At 35.3% G+C, this 16,486-nt stretch overlaps 1 protein-coding gene across 2 annotated transcripts; it reads right to left on the minus strand.

Moving 5' to 3' along the window:
- Window positions 1-2,495: 2,495 nt before the first annotated feature.
- Window positions 2,496-15,691, minus strand: LOC107586134 (calsenilin). Of its 2 annotated transcripts, none has more exons than XM_016273374.1 (9): window positions 15,616-15,691; window positions 8,803-8,805; window positions 5,225-5,345; window positions 5,061-5,130; window positions 4,571-4,641; window positions 4,165-4,272; window positions 3,989-4,093; window positions 3,844-3,906; window positions 2,496-2,839 (listed from the first exon to the last, which is right to left on the minus strand). In XM_016273374.1, the coding sequence occupies exons 1-9, from the start codon at window positions 15,663-15,665 to the stop codon at window positions 2,792-2,794; spliced, it is 639 nt and encodes a 212-aa protein (XP_016128860.1). In that variant the 5' UTR covers window positions 15,666-15,691; the 3' UTR covers window positions 2,496-2,791. The 2 variants fall into 2 exon arrangements, with proteins under 2 accessions (XP_016128860.1, XP_016128859.1); XM_016273373.1 differs by lacking the exons at window positions 8,803-8,805; window positions 15,616-15,691 and adding exons at window positions 5,987-5,989; window positions 7,406-7,770 and having other exon boundaries at window positions 5,225-5,349.
- Window positions 15,692-16,486: the final 795 nt, after the last annotated feature.

A 16,486-nucleotide genomic window follows, 5' to 3' on the forward strand; every position in this document is an offset into this window, starting at 1 on the left:
TTACTTCTGTGTGTTGCTCGGCAATCACTTTGTTGCAACCACAACCGTTTCTGAGGAACTACATTGTTTGGTGGAAGAATACTGTTTTTATTAATATCATTACACTTTATTTGCTCCGTTTTATTCTGTGAAACCTTTCTATGTTTATGGAATAACCGTTTTATAAAAGCAATAAGCCCTGTGAAGCCATGGTTTACAGTGAATTTATAACAGCTAAGGGGCTTCGCGTCGTGTCTAACAATGCCCCTTAGCTGTTAGAAATTCACTGTAAACCACGGCTTCTTGGAGCTTATTGCTTTAGTAAATTTCTATCACATTAGTTCAACACATAATGGTTAAGTATATAATTGTGGCTCTGCTTTCTAAACTACAAACATAAATGTGCATTTTTATTCTAGTTCCATTGTAAAAGCAAAACAACGAACACATTTATGATTTCTCAGTTTTACAAACTGAGGCATGAAATTAATTTCTGTGGTAATTCACAGATATTGTCAAGGTAAATTTATATAGGCTATAACCCAAACCATTAACCCAAAAGCACCCTTAAAAAATAATATATATAAAAATGAAATAATTCAAAATATCAAAACAAAAACTGTTTGATAAAAAATACATATCTAATCCTTCTTTGCATTAAACATGTGTGCAGGACTGTTTTGTATGTAACAGCTTCTGCTTTGTGGGTTAGTGTGAAGTAATATCTGACTCGAGTGTGTTGATGTCCGTTTCGGCACTCAGAGATGTTAGTGAGGGGCGTGGCCTGCCTGCCTCCTTCTCGTCCTCCATCTGCAGTCTGATTGGCCGCCTCACGCCCCAAAAAACATTGAGTAAACCCTCTATGATCAACTCTCCTTCCTCCTGTGAAAATCACATAACACTTATGTCATCAGTTATATGGCATCAATACAACCGGCTGTAATTTACCAACTGACCGACTAACCTCTCTGTGTCTCAACTGGAGGGCTCCTCCTTTGTAATAAAGGTTGTATGTGTTAAGGTTTGAGAGGAGAATGCTCCTGCAACCAAAAAGGAAAAAGGAAAGGAAGTCAGGTTTATGAGAACGGTGAGAGCAAGAAACCTTGCAGTAACACAGCAAAATGCACTTACTTGCTTACAAATTTATTTTCGCCAATCTGGACCTTGTCTGGATCCTCACTGTCCATGTCGAGTCAGTAGAAAAACACTAGGAAGGCCTGTAAAGAGTGAAGGGATGAACTGAAAAAGGATGTTCGAAAACTTCTCCTCAGAGAAAAAAGTCAAGGAGAATCTCATGACTTTTCGCCTCATAATCGCAAAAGGACTCCAGGCAAGATTCTCACACACAGAAACACACAAGCTGGATAAAAGATTAGCTGAACTGTCCTACACCACACTGTTAAACTATTAAAAGCTGTAAACACACTTTTAGGTCAAATATTTTATATTTTACCATGATTTACTGTGACATATTTCATCCTTTTTACTGCTGATGCAAAAGTAATGAACAAGAAATTACTAATACATCACAACCAAGCAATAACGTCACAGAATTTGCACTTACACACTTAAAAATATAGGTTCTTCATTGGCATATGGTTCAATGAAAAACCTTTACAATGATAATTCACCCCGAAATGAAAATTCTGTCACCATTAACTCAATCTCATGTTGTTCCAAAACTGTATTTCTTCTGAGAAGATATTCTTAAGAATGTTGGTAGCCAAACAGTTATGGTTACCATTGACTTCCATTGGATTTTTTTTGTCTACACATTGTTTGGTTAACATTCTTCAAAATATCTTCATGTTCTACATACAGGTTTAGAATGACATGAAGGTGAGTAAATAATGACAGAAATAAATTTTTTGGGTGAACTATCCCTTTACATCCATGGAACATTTCCATTACATAAAAGGTTTTTTAGATTAAAAAAAAAAAAAAAAGTTATTTTAAGAACTGTTCACTGAAAGGTTCTTTGAGAAACCAAAAATAGTTCTTCTATGGCATCTCTGCAAGAATTTAAGCCCAAAATTAAATAGCTTCCAAATTAAAACCAAATAAAGAAATAAATAAATAAATGTAAAAAATCAAATGTATTGTCTGGATTAGTACTTGACTAATGCAAATCTCTGATAATATTTTTGTCTCTCTCTGTTAAAATGTATATTACTTAATATTTATTTAACATAGAAAATACTGTCACACCGTTGAACTTGTCATGGCAAATAAATGGAAGAATTTAAGCATATTCCTTCCTTCCTTCCAATCAATCAATCAATCAATCATGAATAAATGAATTGAATGAATGGCTAAGTATTTCCCTCATTTCTACTACAGCCTCACTGTGTATTTTTATAGTTAACGTTTTTGTTTGAATTTCACATAATTTACTTATTAAATTATGTGAAATAATAAATAAATAATTTTTATGCACATCATGGAGTCATTCACAGATGCCTTTATTTTTGTAAAAAAAAAGGCAAATATGCAAAAGTTCATTTATCTAGGCAGAAATCAACCAGTTTAAGAGCACAGATGTATCTACATATATACAAATGAGCATTTACAACCTGTCTTGAATGCTTAAGGTTAAATTGAGACACACGCAGACGGCCCACATCTTGTTGTTAAAGCATTCAATGCAATCAATCATAATATTCATTCACATGCTACAGATGATGTGCAAGGCCTAGGTACAAAACACAAGTGTTTCTAGAGAGTCCCCGTGGAGTGCTTGAGGACTAATGGAACGATGCTGAGAGTCGATGTGGAAAAAGAGCTAGGATCACTCTGCACTTCATGCAGCGCTCTAGATGACATTCTCAAACAGCTGCATGGAGCTCATAATGTTCTCGTCCTAATAAAACAGCAGAGGCAGGAAAAGTGTCAGTCACAGATTGTTGCTGACAGCTTCATGTTAGAGAGAGTTTAGAAAATGTCTGGCTGTCACACGCTGACAGTGAGAGCCTCCGTATCAACATAAATCAGTCCAGTGTTGACATTTCTCTGACATTAACTCTGATGCTTCTGTCTATGCATGGTGAACAACCGCAGATACTTCTAGACATGACTTCAAAACAAAAGCATTTAAAGGGGTCATTTCTTCTTCTTCTAAGGTTTCACTTAATATATATTGTTAGTCAAGATTTTTTTGTACCAAAACAACGGATTTATTATTTCATGACCATTTCACATAGTCTTTTTGACCAGGCTGTTTATTTTTGTTTATTTTCTACTGGCAAACTAATTAATCACTAATTAATATTCATGAGTTAAGCTGATTTATTATGTGTTCACGCCTACTTTTCAGTTCAAAATTGGCATTGTTGATATGCAAATATAGGTTAATATTTCAAACCCAAGTTTTTTTTTGTAGCTCAATTTTTAATAAATTTCATTAAATAAAATCAAACTATTATTCAAAGATATAATCATATTTAACTATCAATCCAAGTGGCATGCTTATGTATAATAATAATAGTAAAAATAATAATAATTATTATTATGCATGGTGAGGTACTGCAGATACATAAAAACAAGATTGAAGGGATCAAATTATAAATATACATTCCTCTGAGGTTCACTTGTGTATGATGTTAGTTCAGATTTTTGTGACAAAACCCATTTTTCATCCTCTTATACAATCAAATTTGGATTGTTGCTGGCCCTGTGTTAACTATTTCAAAAGTATTTCCGAATTTGTTGTTTTTGTAGCTTAGTTTTTGATAAACTTCCTTTCTGGACTAGAGAGGAAGTTTTGAGTTACAGTATTTTCATATTAGCTAAAAATGAACTCTTCCATGTCTAAACATTAAGAAAAGTTTTGTTTCTTATGATATGACTTCTTTAAGTCTGGCCTACCTTCTGACAGGTCTCTATGAACTCATCAATGGTTACAACACCATCTCTGTTTCGGTCCATTTTCTGAAACAAACATGTTTTCAGAGTTCAGAGATGATTATGGCTGGCTGACATAATTTCTATGGGACTGTTAAAAGTTTGTTACCTGGAAGAATTGCTCCACGTGTTCAAATGCAGCATCATCTTTTACACAAGGAAAGGTGTACCTGCCCATCATGTCATAGATGGACTTCATGATAGCCAGCATTTCCTGTAGAAAGTGAATGTTAATCGCGGTAACAAATTGTACTAATGTTACAATGTTAACACTGGTGTTTGTACCTCTCTGGTGATGTAGCCATCTTTATTAATGTCATACAGGTTAAAGGCCCACCTCAGTTTCTCTGTCACAGAACCTCGAAGCAGAACAGACAGGCCGATTACAAAGTCCTGCCAAAACACACATTTTACAATTGATTAAAGAACAAAACTAAATTTAATATTGTCAGTTGTGATTATCTGTTGGACTAACACTTATGTTCTGTTGATATTGAACCTAATGACGGAAGTGTAAAAATAATAGTAGTAATTAACCTTTTTTTTGTTCCTCTGATATAAATCTAGTAGACTGATATTATTGTTAATCTTCTGATTTACAGGAATATAAACATTTGAGTTGAATACAGTAATATAACACGGAGCTGCAGTCTTTCAAATGACTGTAACAATTTGTAATAATGTTCCTTACCTCAAAACGAATAGAGCCATTTCGGTCCATGTCAAAAGCATTGAAAAGGAAGTGTGCGTATGTGGTTGCATCTAGAAAAAAGAAGTGATTGACTATATTCTTGATATTTGGATAATTGGACACACCTACTCATTCTTTATTATGACTTTTATAGATTTTATAATAAGAGGCAAGTCATAAAAAGAAAACAAAAACAAAACAAAACAAAAATGCTGAGTAATATATATATATATCTTTTTTTTTCTTTTCTCATTATGTATTCATTTTTTTTACAAATGAATGAATGAATGAATGCATGAATGAATGAATGAACAAGAAGTTGAGAACAATGAGATAATTTTAATTAATGCTATTCCCTTAGGGGTATAGTACATAAATTCTCCCGTAGATGCCTGGCACGTCCCACTAACATAATGTACTTGAACCAAGATTGTATCCACACTAATCAAGATCCACCAAATTAGAGTTGGAAATGTGATAATCACTTTACCTCCTTGAGGGAGGAACTGGGAATATATTGATTTAAACGTCTCCTCATCCACCAATCCACTGGGACACTCCTATTAAGAAACATAATTTGACCTTAATAACCCAACCTAACATATGAAGGAAACATTAACTTGTGACAAACTTGTGCTTCTTAAGGTGTCTTACGTTTTTGAAGCCTCTGTAGAGCGACTGCAGCTCCTTCCTAGTGAACTTGGTCTGAGCCTGGAGCTGCTCCAAGCCCTCTGGCTGATGTCGCACCATGGCCAACTCCAGATCACTGTCAGTGCTGTCTGTCAGAGAGAGAGCATGAGGATGAGGATGAGGAAGAGAGGGGAGAGGAGGGCCGTGGAGGAGGTGAGTGACTGATATCAGTTGGGCTGCACTGAGGACGGGACAGTAAAGGAGGAAACAGGTAAAGCATGTGTACAGGTGAAAGAACAGCCACACATTTGGGGTTGAAAAGAGGAAGACAAAAATAGACACTGAATAAACCACAGAAGAGGAGCTGTTGGGGAGACAGACGGGGCGGGACGGGAGACCAGGACGGCTCGATATCAGTGATTCTCAACTGGTTTTGCTTCAGGGCCCAGAATTTTAATTGGACGTCAAGTGGCGACCCAACACCAAGCACCAAAATTGGTTAACATACAAAAATGCCCTTAAAATGAAACTTTGAAATGAAATGAAATTGAAATCTGTCACCCTTGTAAAAAAGACCTACACTTGCTAAAGTATGACATGAATGTAATGATTTGGGACATTTACATGTTGAGTATTTTAATAAGAATTGATATCAAATGCAATTAATTGAAACTGAATTTGCTGAAATATGTTTGTTTGTATTTTAGCATCGTTTCCCCCCACGACCTTAGTAATAACCTGCAACCCACCAGTTGAGAAAAGCTGACCTATCCGACATTTACTCACCATCTATGAGGCATACGAGAACAAAAACAGGGAAGGGAAGAGATTTAGAGAATATAGAAATAAGAGAGAAATAAAGAGGAAGCAATGCAAAAACAACACATTAGTTGAACAGTACTACAACTGCATGACATTAAATGAATGTATTGCTTCATATTCTGAATAAAGCTTATGTATTCTTCTTAGATTATGTGCAGTTGTTACCACCTTGCTCTTTTTGAATTTTACAGTTAATTTAGTTTCCACATGCAGCACATTTTTTAAGCTACCTGACTAGTGTACACTGTGCATATAGTGCAAATAGACACATTATATTTAAATCACAAAAGATTTCCATTTCAAATAAATGCTGTTCTTTTGAACTTTCTATTCATAAAAGAATCCTGAAAATATATCAAAGTTATAAGAAATGTTTTTTGAGCAGCAAATCAGCATATTAGAATGATTTCTGAAGGATCATGTGACACTGAAGACTGGAGTAATGATGCTGAAAATGCAGTTTTGCATCACAGGAATAAAATTACATTTTAAAATATATATTTAAATAGAAAACTATTATTTTAAATAGTAATAATATCTCACATTATTACTGCACTTTAGATCAAATTAATGCAGCCTTGGTGAGCATACACTGTAAAAATGATTGTGATTTTAACAGTAAAAGACTGTAAAAATGCTACAGTAAAAACCTGTTAACTGGTTAACAGTAAGTTTCCATACATGCAATACATGTAATTACTTGATATTATTTGATGTTTTTTTTGTTGTTGAAATTACATGTTTCTTCTTAGTTTTTTTTCTTATCAGTTGTGTACACTAGGGTTTAATCTTACATCTAATGTTGTTAAATTAATGTTTATTGCATTATTTCAGTATCATGTGTTTCACCATGATGGGGTTTAGTGTTTGTGTGAATGACATTTTCTATATATAAGTATTGCCCTCCTCAGCTCGTAGAAAAGCTGTTTGTGATGAGCGTTGGTTCTCATCACCACCAGTTTTTGGTGGTTATCAGTGCATTACAATGGTTCAAAACAGATATTAGTACATCAATATGTTGGTTTATTAACATTACATCAGAAATACAGTATTTTCTTGTGAATTTAAGTTAAGTCTGTAAAACCTAAAATGTTGCTACCATATTTTTTACGGTGAAGTTCTGGCAACCACAGCTGCCGGTATTTTACCGTAAATGTCACCGATTTTTATTTTATTTTATTTTTTACAGTGTAAGACACTTATTTCATAAGCAGTAAAACATCTTACCGACCTCAAACTCTTGAATGGTCACGTACACACCACACGTTTACACCAATGCAAGTCATTTTAAGAGTTTGGTCAGGTAAAAAAAAGCTCCTAATACACATTTACCCTTTTTACAGTAAACTAGGGCCAACATCAAAACCATACGGTGGTTCTTACCGTCCAGCGACAGCGGCTCCATGATGCCAAACTGTTTGAGCACCATTATAAACAGAAGAATCACTACAGCAACTGCAAACAGCTCCATGCCCTGAATAGCCATTGCACTGAGAGCTAACTGCGACTAGATATGCGATTCCTTCAAGAAAATTTACTAAGGTCAAGAGGTCATGCTAGATTTCAACTGAACGATTTTAGGAAAAGCAACTCATCTTGTTTGATCAATGGTTCTGCTGCAACAAGTTCTTAAAGTCTCCAGGGTCCATTCCCGGAACAGTCCATTCCTGGAATTCCTGATGCATTAAGCTATAAACAGACCACAGATGTAAACCGTACAGTAATGGTGGCACTACGGATCCTTTAAAATAAAGTAAAAATTAAAATAAAGTGACTAAGTTACAAATTCCTTCACTTCCACATCCATGTATCTCTATAACAACATCAAGCATACAGAAACGTCCTGTGGCTTTGGTCTCCACAGACTAGCGCGTCATGGTCCTCCTCAGCCTACATATTCCTTATAGAGTACCGAAAGAGTGTGATCTCAAGACACAGACACTCCCGCTTCCCTCTCCATCTCTCTAGCAATAAAGCACAATGATGAGCAGGCCATTATGTATGTTTAAATGCAGTTGAACTGCTGCATCATTCATTTATTTGCATGATACTAAACTACAGACTTTACTAATATGCCTGGTCTTTAAAATGGGTTTCTTTTGTGATAATGACAGGCTGACTGTACATTATCCCACTTATTACATGGCTACTTGCCAAATAAATAAATGAAATGTGATATCGCAATATTGATTTCAGTTCAACTTATTAAATTATGTGAGAATAAAGAGACAACGCAGTAATATGAGATACATGATGCTAGTAGAGATTTAGGAAAATCGGTTGTCTGAAGCAATTTAGTGAGAAACCGAGCGTTTAGTTGCCATTACACAAGAATATCTGACCACAGAATCAAGATTTAGAATCAGGTATTCCAAAGCACCATCTAATAATATCTGTTAATGGTTTAATGAGAGTTATTATGAGGTTGTAATGGTTTGTCTAAAGTGGAGACATCTATAAAGTGAAATATAAAGCAAATAAAAATATTGTAAATATAAAATATACAAAATATATTGAAATTACAGTAAAAATACAGTAAAATATAGTAAAATGTAATTTACTTAAAAAAAAAAATAATTATTTTAAATAATTATAATTAGATAAATAAATTAAATTAAAAATTACACCAATAAATAAATTAATAAAATTACAAATACGGCAAGTAAATAAATAACATTAAAATATGACAAACAAAAAACAATAAAAAAAAGTATATTTCAATCATTTGATAAGCCACTTTGTATGTCACATTAATCAGACTATTGGTGTACCGGCTAGACCATCTAAAATTAAACTTGCCTAATAATGTCTATCCTCAGCATCTACTGTACAATAACTATTAAAACATCCACAAAGATTCATGACATTACTACCTCAGTCTGCTTCACTCACAAACATCATGCTCTTAAGTGTTTATGCATTAGCGGAAGGACATTATGACTATTTTATGTATGTAAAAACAATGTGAAAACCATGCCTTTCTGCTCTCTTTCCTCGTCAGCTGTCTAGATACATGAAACCAAAAGCTTCATGCATGTTCAAACCGAGGAGCAGAGTGAACTTTGAATATTGTAAAGCTGATGCAGATTTTAAAAAGTGACATTCATACCTTGAGATGCTACCTCAGACAGACTGACAAACTTGACTGTGAAATGCACTGAAAGTCAGCGATATATTTTAATGAAATTATATGGAGAAAAAAAACAAACAAAATAAAAACTTATGACCTCTAAAGGCAATATTTTGTCTATTCCAAGTTGAATGTTTATTCGATGTTTTACTCATCTTTCACAGTTTTGCTTTTGAATAATAATTTTGTGGCTTTTTCCAGCAAATTTCAACAAATGAATCAGCATTTCATGTAATGCTGTAACTGAAAGCCCTTGTTATTAATATGAGAATAGTGCATCAGAATTTTAAAGGAAGATATACTAATCACTGATAACATGAAAAATTGTACCCATCAAAGGCCTGAGTGCAGGAGGGGAAATATGACTGCTAATGAGTTTGCACTAATTAATGCATGAGTTTAAACTGGGCACAGGCATCAGAGAGTCAGGGGAAAATCAATACATGAGGAGATGACATGGGCCTTGGGGTGTGCCAGAAACTAAATTCAAAACACTCTGAACTTCCGCTTAAATATCATAAGTAATTAAGTTAAAAAACAAACAAGAATTCGTTGACATTTATGCAAGACAAGTGCAAGGACTGACATGAGAAAGTAGGAAAACTTACTGACATCCCAATAGTTTGAAAGGTAGTATTTAACGTAACGTGGAACCATGAAGGATTCATTTTATGTAATTTGGAAATAGCTGTGTATGTTTTTCATAAGTGATGCATTATAGACTTTATAGTATGCATGAGGGTGAATATTATCTCAGGGGAGTGTCTCCATATAAGTGATTAAAACTCAGTGCAGCTCTTAATTTAATGGCCTTGTTGCTGAAACAGCATTATAGTCTATGAGTATGATACATCAAACATGAGGCATTATTTATAGACGTCTTGGGTTCTTAGTTTGCCTGTAATTATTTACGCACCCTGAAAAGTACATCAGGAATTATGCGAAGTATTTACATATTAATATGTCTAGCATAAAACCAAAGCAATACAGAAACAGATAGTTGTTAATAAGGAAAAACATCTCAACAGGAACACCGCGATTACTTAATGAATTCTACCTTTATCTGATAATACTGTCAGCAGTTCTCTGTGGTTGTCAAGTAATATTGCATTAATAAATCACATTTCCTACATTCAATAAGAAGTGTCAGCATATTGCATCACAGAATGTTGCACTACACAAGTCTCACTGCTGAGGGATTTAATAGGAGACTCTACATAATAGAAATCTGAGATATCTCTGAAAATATGGAGAGATCTATGTTAAACAGTGGTTTTCAATTCCAGTCCCGGCGATTCCCCGCTCTGCATATTTACAAAATGTGCAGAGTGGGGGGTCGCGAAGACTGGAATTGAGAGCCACTAAAATAGAGCTTCAATGAATGTATGGACTCGAATCTGATTAGCTCATATGAATGTTGCTGTAATATGCAATAATAAAATGTAGATGTATCAATATCCTGTGTGTGTGTGTGACACAGATACAAACAATTAAATATTTGGGTTCAGTAAGAATTTTTTTAGTATTTTACTTTGCAAGTTTGCATTTATTTGATCTAAAAAAAAACAAAAAAAGTACAGTAAAAACTATATTTTGAAATATTATGTTGTGAAATATTACAATTTAAAATGATGGTTTTCTATTTTAATATATTTTGAAATTTAATTTATTCCTGTGGTGCAATGCTGAATCTTCAGCAGCCATTCCTCCAGTCTTCCTTCAGAAATCATTCTAATGTGTTGCTATTATCAATGTTGAAAACAGTTGTGTTACTTACTATTTTTGTGGAAACTGGAAAGTGTCTTAACTGTCACATTTGATCAATTTCATAAATCATTGCTAAAAACTATAAATTCTTAAAACAAATATTTACTGATGATAAACTTGGTAGGTGTCACGGAACGTTACAAATCAGAGCTCACAAAGACGGAATAACAGAAAACAGCCTTTAATCCAACTTGCACAAGAAATACAGAGAAACAGGCTTGCAACATCCAAAACCCAATGTTATGCCTGGTTCTGACTACACGATTTTAGCCCGATATTGCCACGATTTGCTTGACGTAGGGTGTCGTGGGGATCCGTAAACGACAATGGGCGTCGGGACGCAAGATTCCATCGTTTCATCGAGGGACTACCACGACAGAACAAAGAAAGAAAAATGCTGACGACCTATAGCAGAAGCGCTTCAGCAATGTTTACACTCTTGTTTTCGGAAGTCAGTCGCTAGTTCCCGATGACATCACCGTTAAAGACGGCACACGATGAATGGTCGGGAAGCAACGTGTAGTCTGACATGTTTCTTGTCCACGACATGACAAGATTTTAGGAGTCAAAATCGTGTAATGTGACACAGTGACTATCGTGACCGACAAAAATATTGTATAGTCTGAACCCGGCAGGTCATTGAACTCTGGAAACATGGGACTATAAATACTAAACCAAATGAAGACTAATAGGCTAATTAATAGACAACAGGTGAACTGAATACAATAAATCACATGCGCACACACTGGGAAACTATGTCAAGCAAGGCACTGAAGGCAAAAATCAAACAATACATGATGTTTTATTAACAAGGTTCGGGAGGAGTGTGTCAGATACTAATTAACACAGGTGGAGTGCACTCAAGTTAATCAACACCATGGCATAAATACAGCTGACTTACCTCTATCTGTTGACGGTTGATCAGCATCCCTCCTCTGCCCCATCTCCTCACTTCGAGTTCATACTACACTTATTCTCCGCCCCTTTTGAGACTTTTTTCCAAAAGTTTAGGGACAAATATAGCAACTTCTTGGACAAACCTTATCTAAGTTCTCATCTTGCCTCCTCACTTCGAGTTCATACTACTTATTCTCCGCCCCTTTTGAGACTTTTTTCCAAAAGTTTAGGGACAAATATAGCAACTTCTTGGACAAACCTTATCTAAGTTCTCATCTTGCCCACTGATCTACGTTCATCTATATATAGATCAGTGAATTTGCCATTGTGATGTCATCTAGTGACATTTAGTTACCAGTTTTAGCTACTTTCAATTGAAAGCAGTTGGCAACACTGATACAGGGTGTACTCTAGGTTCGGGCCATTCCCGAGCTCGGAGCCCTTCACCAGACAGCATGCCAAATATGCATTACCATACTTCAGCTAATTATATGTAAGCGTGAACTCGTGAAATGGAACATATGTTTACTAACTTTGTTCTGACATGATCATGAAAGAACTTGAATTTTCACTAGTTATAAAGTGTGTTACACTAGTTTATATAGCACTTCGCTACACTCACAGCCTAAGGTAATTGTATTCATGAAGGCTCTCCATATTTGCCATCTTCAAATGCACGCTGCCATCTGTTGGGCTCACATTAAAGTACAGAGGGAAACAACTGAATTCAGTGGAGTTCAGCTGGACTTTGACTACTTGGGATTCTGTCCTGTTTTTTTGCCCTGATCTATTCTGAATTTTTGCCACCTCTGGCATCTCTTTCTTTTCTGAGTCACATTTTCATGTTGGCCCATTCTTCAAAAACACACTATTATTATTTCTATAAAACCAGGTAGCATTCTTCTTAGTGGTGTATAGTATATTATATACACGGTCAGAGAAAAATGTGCAAAAATGTTACCTATAGGGGTACAACAGCTTGTCAGTACCCTCAAAGTGTGCATATTAGTACCTAAGAATAGTAATATGTACCCTTAAGGTAGTATTACGCACTTATACTGTATGAACCCTTTAGGGTAAGTAAGGTACAAAGTTGTCCCATTGAGGGTACTGCCCCAGTGACAAGCTGTTGTACCCCTAAAGGTACAATTTTAACACATTTTTGTCTGAGAGCATAAGGGCAAGACTTCCCTGATTAGTAAAAATTAACCAATCAGAATGAATATTTCAAATGATGTGTAACCTAAATGGATAACCTCTAGGTTCAACTGCTAATTAAATTAAGTTCATTTCTAATTATGCATGTCATAGCATTTAAATGGAACATGTTTGTGCTTATTTAGTTTTAGTGGATTACTTCAAATGAGAAGTAGCGCTCCTCACTGCTCATAATCCTGTGCCTTCCTAAATGCTGGGCTCACAAAAAGCATTTCATGCTCTTATTTAAAGGCTTAAGTAATGAGAAAGTAATTGACAAACAACCTGATTTTAACAACCTCCAGTCACTCTTCATTTCACTTGCACAAAGACAAACTTTTTGAGGCTGTATGGAGTCCCAGATGGTTTGTTTGAAAAAGTGAAGCAGAGTCATATTTTTGCACCTGATTCAGCAATATGTTATTTTGGTCGCTGGTCCAGGGAGCCTCTAAAAATGAACAAGAAATAAAATAATTTTAAGAGCTGCACTGAGTTTTAATCACTTATATGGAGACACTCCCCTGAGATAATATTCACCCTCATGCATACTATAAAGTCTATAATGCATCACTTATGAAAAACATACACAGCAATTTCCAAATTACATAAAATGAATCCTTCATGGTTCCACGTTACGTTAAATACTACCTTTCAAACTATTGGGATGTCAGTAAGTTTTCCTACTTTCTCATGTCAGTCCTTGCACTTGTCTTGCATAAATGTCAACGAATTCTTGTTTGTTTTTTAACTTAATTACTTATGATATTTAAGCGGAAGTTCAGAGTGTTTTGAATTTAGTTTCTGGCACACCCCAAGGCCCATGTCAAATTTCTTACTTTTAAATGCATATAAACAGATTGTAGAAATAACATCAAGAAAATCAATCTGAGGATTTTTTGATAAAGAGCCCAAGCAAGGGCCAAAGGCTTGTCTGAATATAGAAAAAGAAAACTAGATGACACTACAGGCTACAATAAATGCTGATAGGATGGAGGGATGAAAGTGAACTGGGGTCTCAGCCCTGCAGATGTAGGTACACACGCACACTACATTACTCACTGTCTGCACACACAGAAGTGCTCTGTCAATTATTTACACCGGATGTTGCAGCTCAGACACACACTGTCCCCTCACACGGTCCCAGAGCGGTCTGACACATGTTACATATTAAATGCAGCACAAACTCTGCATATAACACACTAAAACATCTCTTAGTTATTACAGAGAGATAATTAACTAAAACATCAGAATATCATTGAGAGAGGGGCAGAAGGGGGAGGATCAGTGAAAGAGGATGAAAGTAAAAATAGATGAGGAGGGAGAGAGCGATGCTGTAACAGGAAAATATGACATCAGGTTGAGTGTCTAGTCAGGCTGAACAGTGTTGCGCCTTAAGCAGCAGCAGCCCTATGTTAGACAGTGCACAGTATGTGCTATAAAGAGTTGTAGGTTATATAGTACATACTTCCATTCAAAAGTTTTTTGAAAGAAATTAATACTTTTATTCAGCAAGTATGTATTAAATTAATCAAAAATGACAATAAAGATATTTATAATGTTACAAAAGATTTCTTATTTCAAATAAATGTTGTTTTTCAGAACTTTCTATTCATCAAAGAATCTTAAAAAAATGTATCATGGTTTCCACAAAAATATTAAACAGTTGATAACACTGATAATAAAAAAAAATGCTTCTTGAGCGGCAAATCAGCATATTAGAATGATTTCTGAAGGATTATATGTGACACTGAAGACTGGAGTAATGATGCTGAAAATTCAGCTTTGCATCACAGGAATAAATTACTTTTTAAAATAAATTAAAATAGAAACAGTTTTTGCTTTGAATTTGCTTTGTTAAACCTATTAATTAAATATTAAAATAACTTTACCTGTGACTAATCTAGTGTTTTTTTTCCAGAAAAGAAAACAAAATAAAGCAAAATAATATGTGCAAGCTTTATAACATTTTGTTAATGATAATCATAGCAGAATTGATAGTTTTTGGTTTAAACATACTTTCCGAATGATTCAGTGAGACAGTCACTTGTTTCATTCCTGAATGAACCCACATTTTTAAATGAATCAATGAATGAATAAAAAAAAACACCACTAATGACTGTATTTCTGCAACATCAACAACAACAAAGGACGAGTGAAAAATTCAGTGGAAAACAGTGTTGGACTATAATATCAGCACTCTCATGGAATGCTGCTTGACCAACCAAATTCATATACCGTATGTTTATTTAGTCTAATTTGACTGGTCCACAAGTGCTGATATAGGATATAACAGCTGGTGAGCATTTCAGGGTTTGTATCGCTTACTTGTGTTAACAGCACAATCGGAAGCTAGCGTGAAATTGTGAGATTTTGAATGGAGCAAGGAGTGTTTTTTAAAGCCTGTGTTTTTTCTCAGATCACTTGGAGCAGCTTTTTGTTCACCACTGAGTAAGGAGCAAGAATTGAAAAACCCGGAGTGGAGCATATGCTACCTTCAAGTCATGTCTTGATTTGAGTGATGCTATATGAGCCAAGCGCACATAAATGGGACCATAATGTCTTTTTACTTGTGGAAAACTCAAGGATTGTGGGTGAGTCATACTTGAGCCCTGGGGCGCCGCACTGGCGATGATCCATTTGACCAGACAGCATTTCATCAGGGACTTGCGGGAGATGTGCGGCTTCTGCCACTTCCTGTCACTCTGCTTCTGCCCGCTGGGGTCCCCGTCCCGCCCGTTGGCATCAGGCAGCAGACCTCCATCGACGACCTTCTGTCCATCTGCCTGGAGGACATAGCCAATGAGAAAACACATTAAAAGGGCACATATCTTAAAAGCAAGTCAAGTAGTTCACACAGAATACCATGTCTTTGAATGTACTGTTGTTACAGCCCTCGCTGTCTGCTTAGACATGTTTTACTAAACTAAAAATAACATGTAAATAATTTTTTTTGTGCAGATGTTACATATCAAATTAAACAGGAGAAGCTGATTCTGATAATACCAGTTCTATCATTTAACATTCATTAACATGATCATAAATCAAATTATGAATCCGATGTAACATTTTTCTTTCTTACTTCAAAACAGTGTCAACTAAATCCTTTATATTTTACACAGATTCCTACAACTTCCATTGTCACATCAGGATGGTGGGGATTTTATCCCTGTAGTTAATTTTTAATTGGTTAAACTGATGGCATTGCAACTCGTTACATGTTACAATGCTCCCCAGCCACCCACAGACGGTTCTACTATCAGCAACACAGAAATGACAAACACATCAAAGATGAGTAAGGTGAGAGACATGTGCTCAAAGAGATATAGACCTAGAGATAAAATGAGTAAAAATATAAAAGTAAGAGTGAGGAAAGTGTCTAAGGAATTGCAGCTTTAAAGAAAAATATTCAACACGCCTTCAAATATGCGCTTGTCCTCATAGAAATGCACATATCTGTGAGAATTTGTTTGCAT

The sequence above is a fragment of the Sinocyclocheilus grahami genome, unplaced genomic scaffold (assembly GCF_001515645.1).
Source record: "Sinocyclocheilus grahami isolate Dianchi unplaced genomic scaffold, SAMN03320097.WGS_v1.1 scaffold78.1, whole genome shotgun sequence".
Taxonomy (NCBI): domain Eukaryota; kingdom Metazoa; phylum Chordata; class Actinopteri; order Cypriniformes; family Cyprinidae; genus Sinocyclocheilus; species Sinocyclocheilus grahami.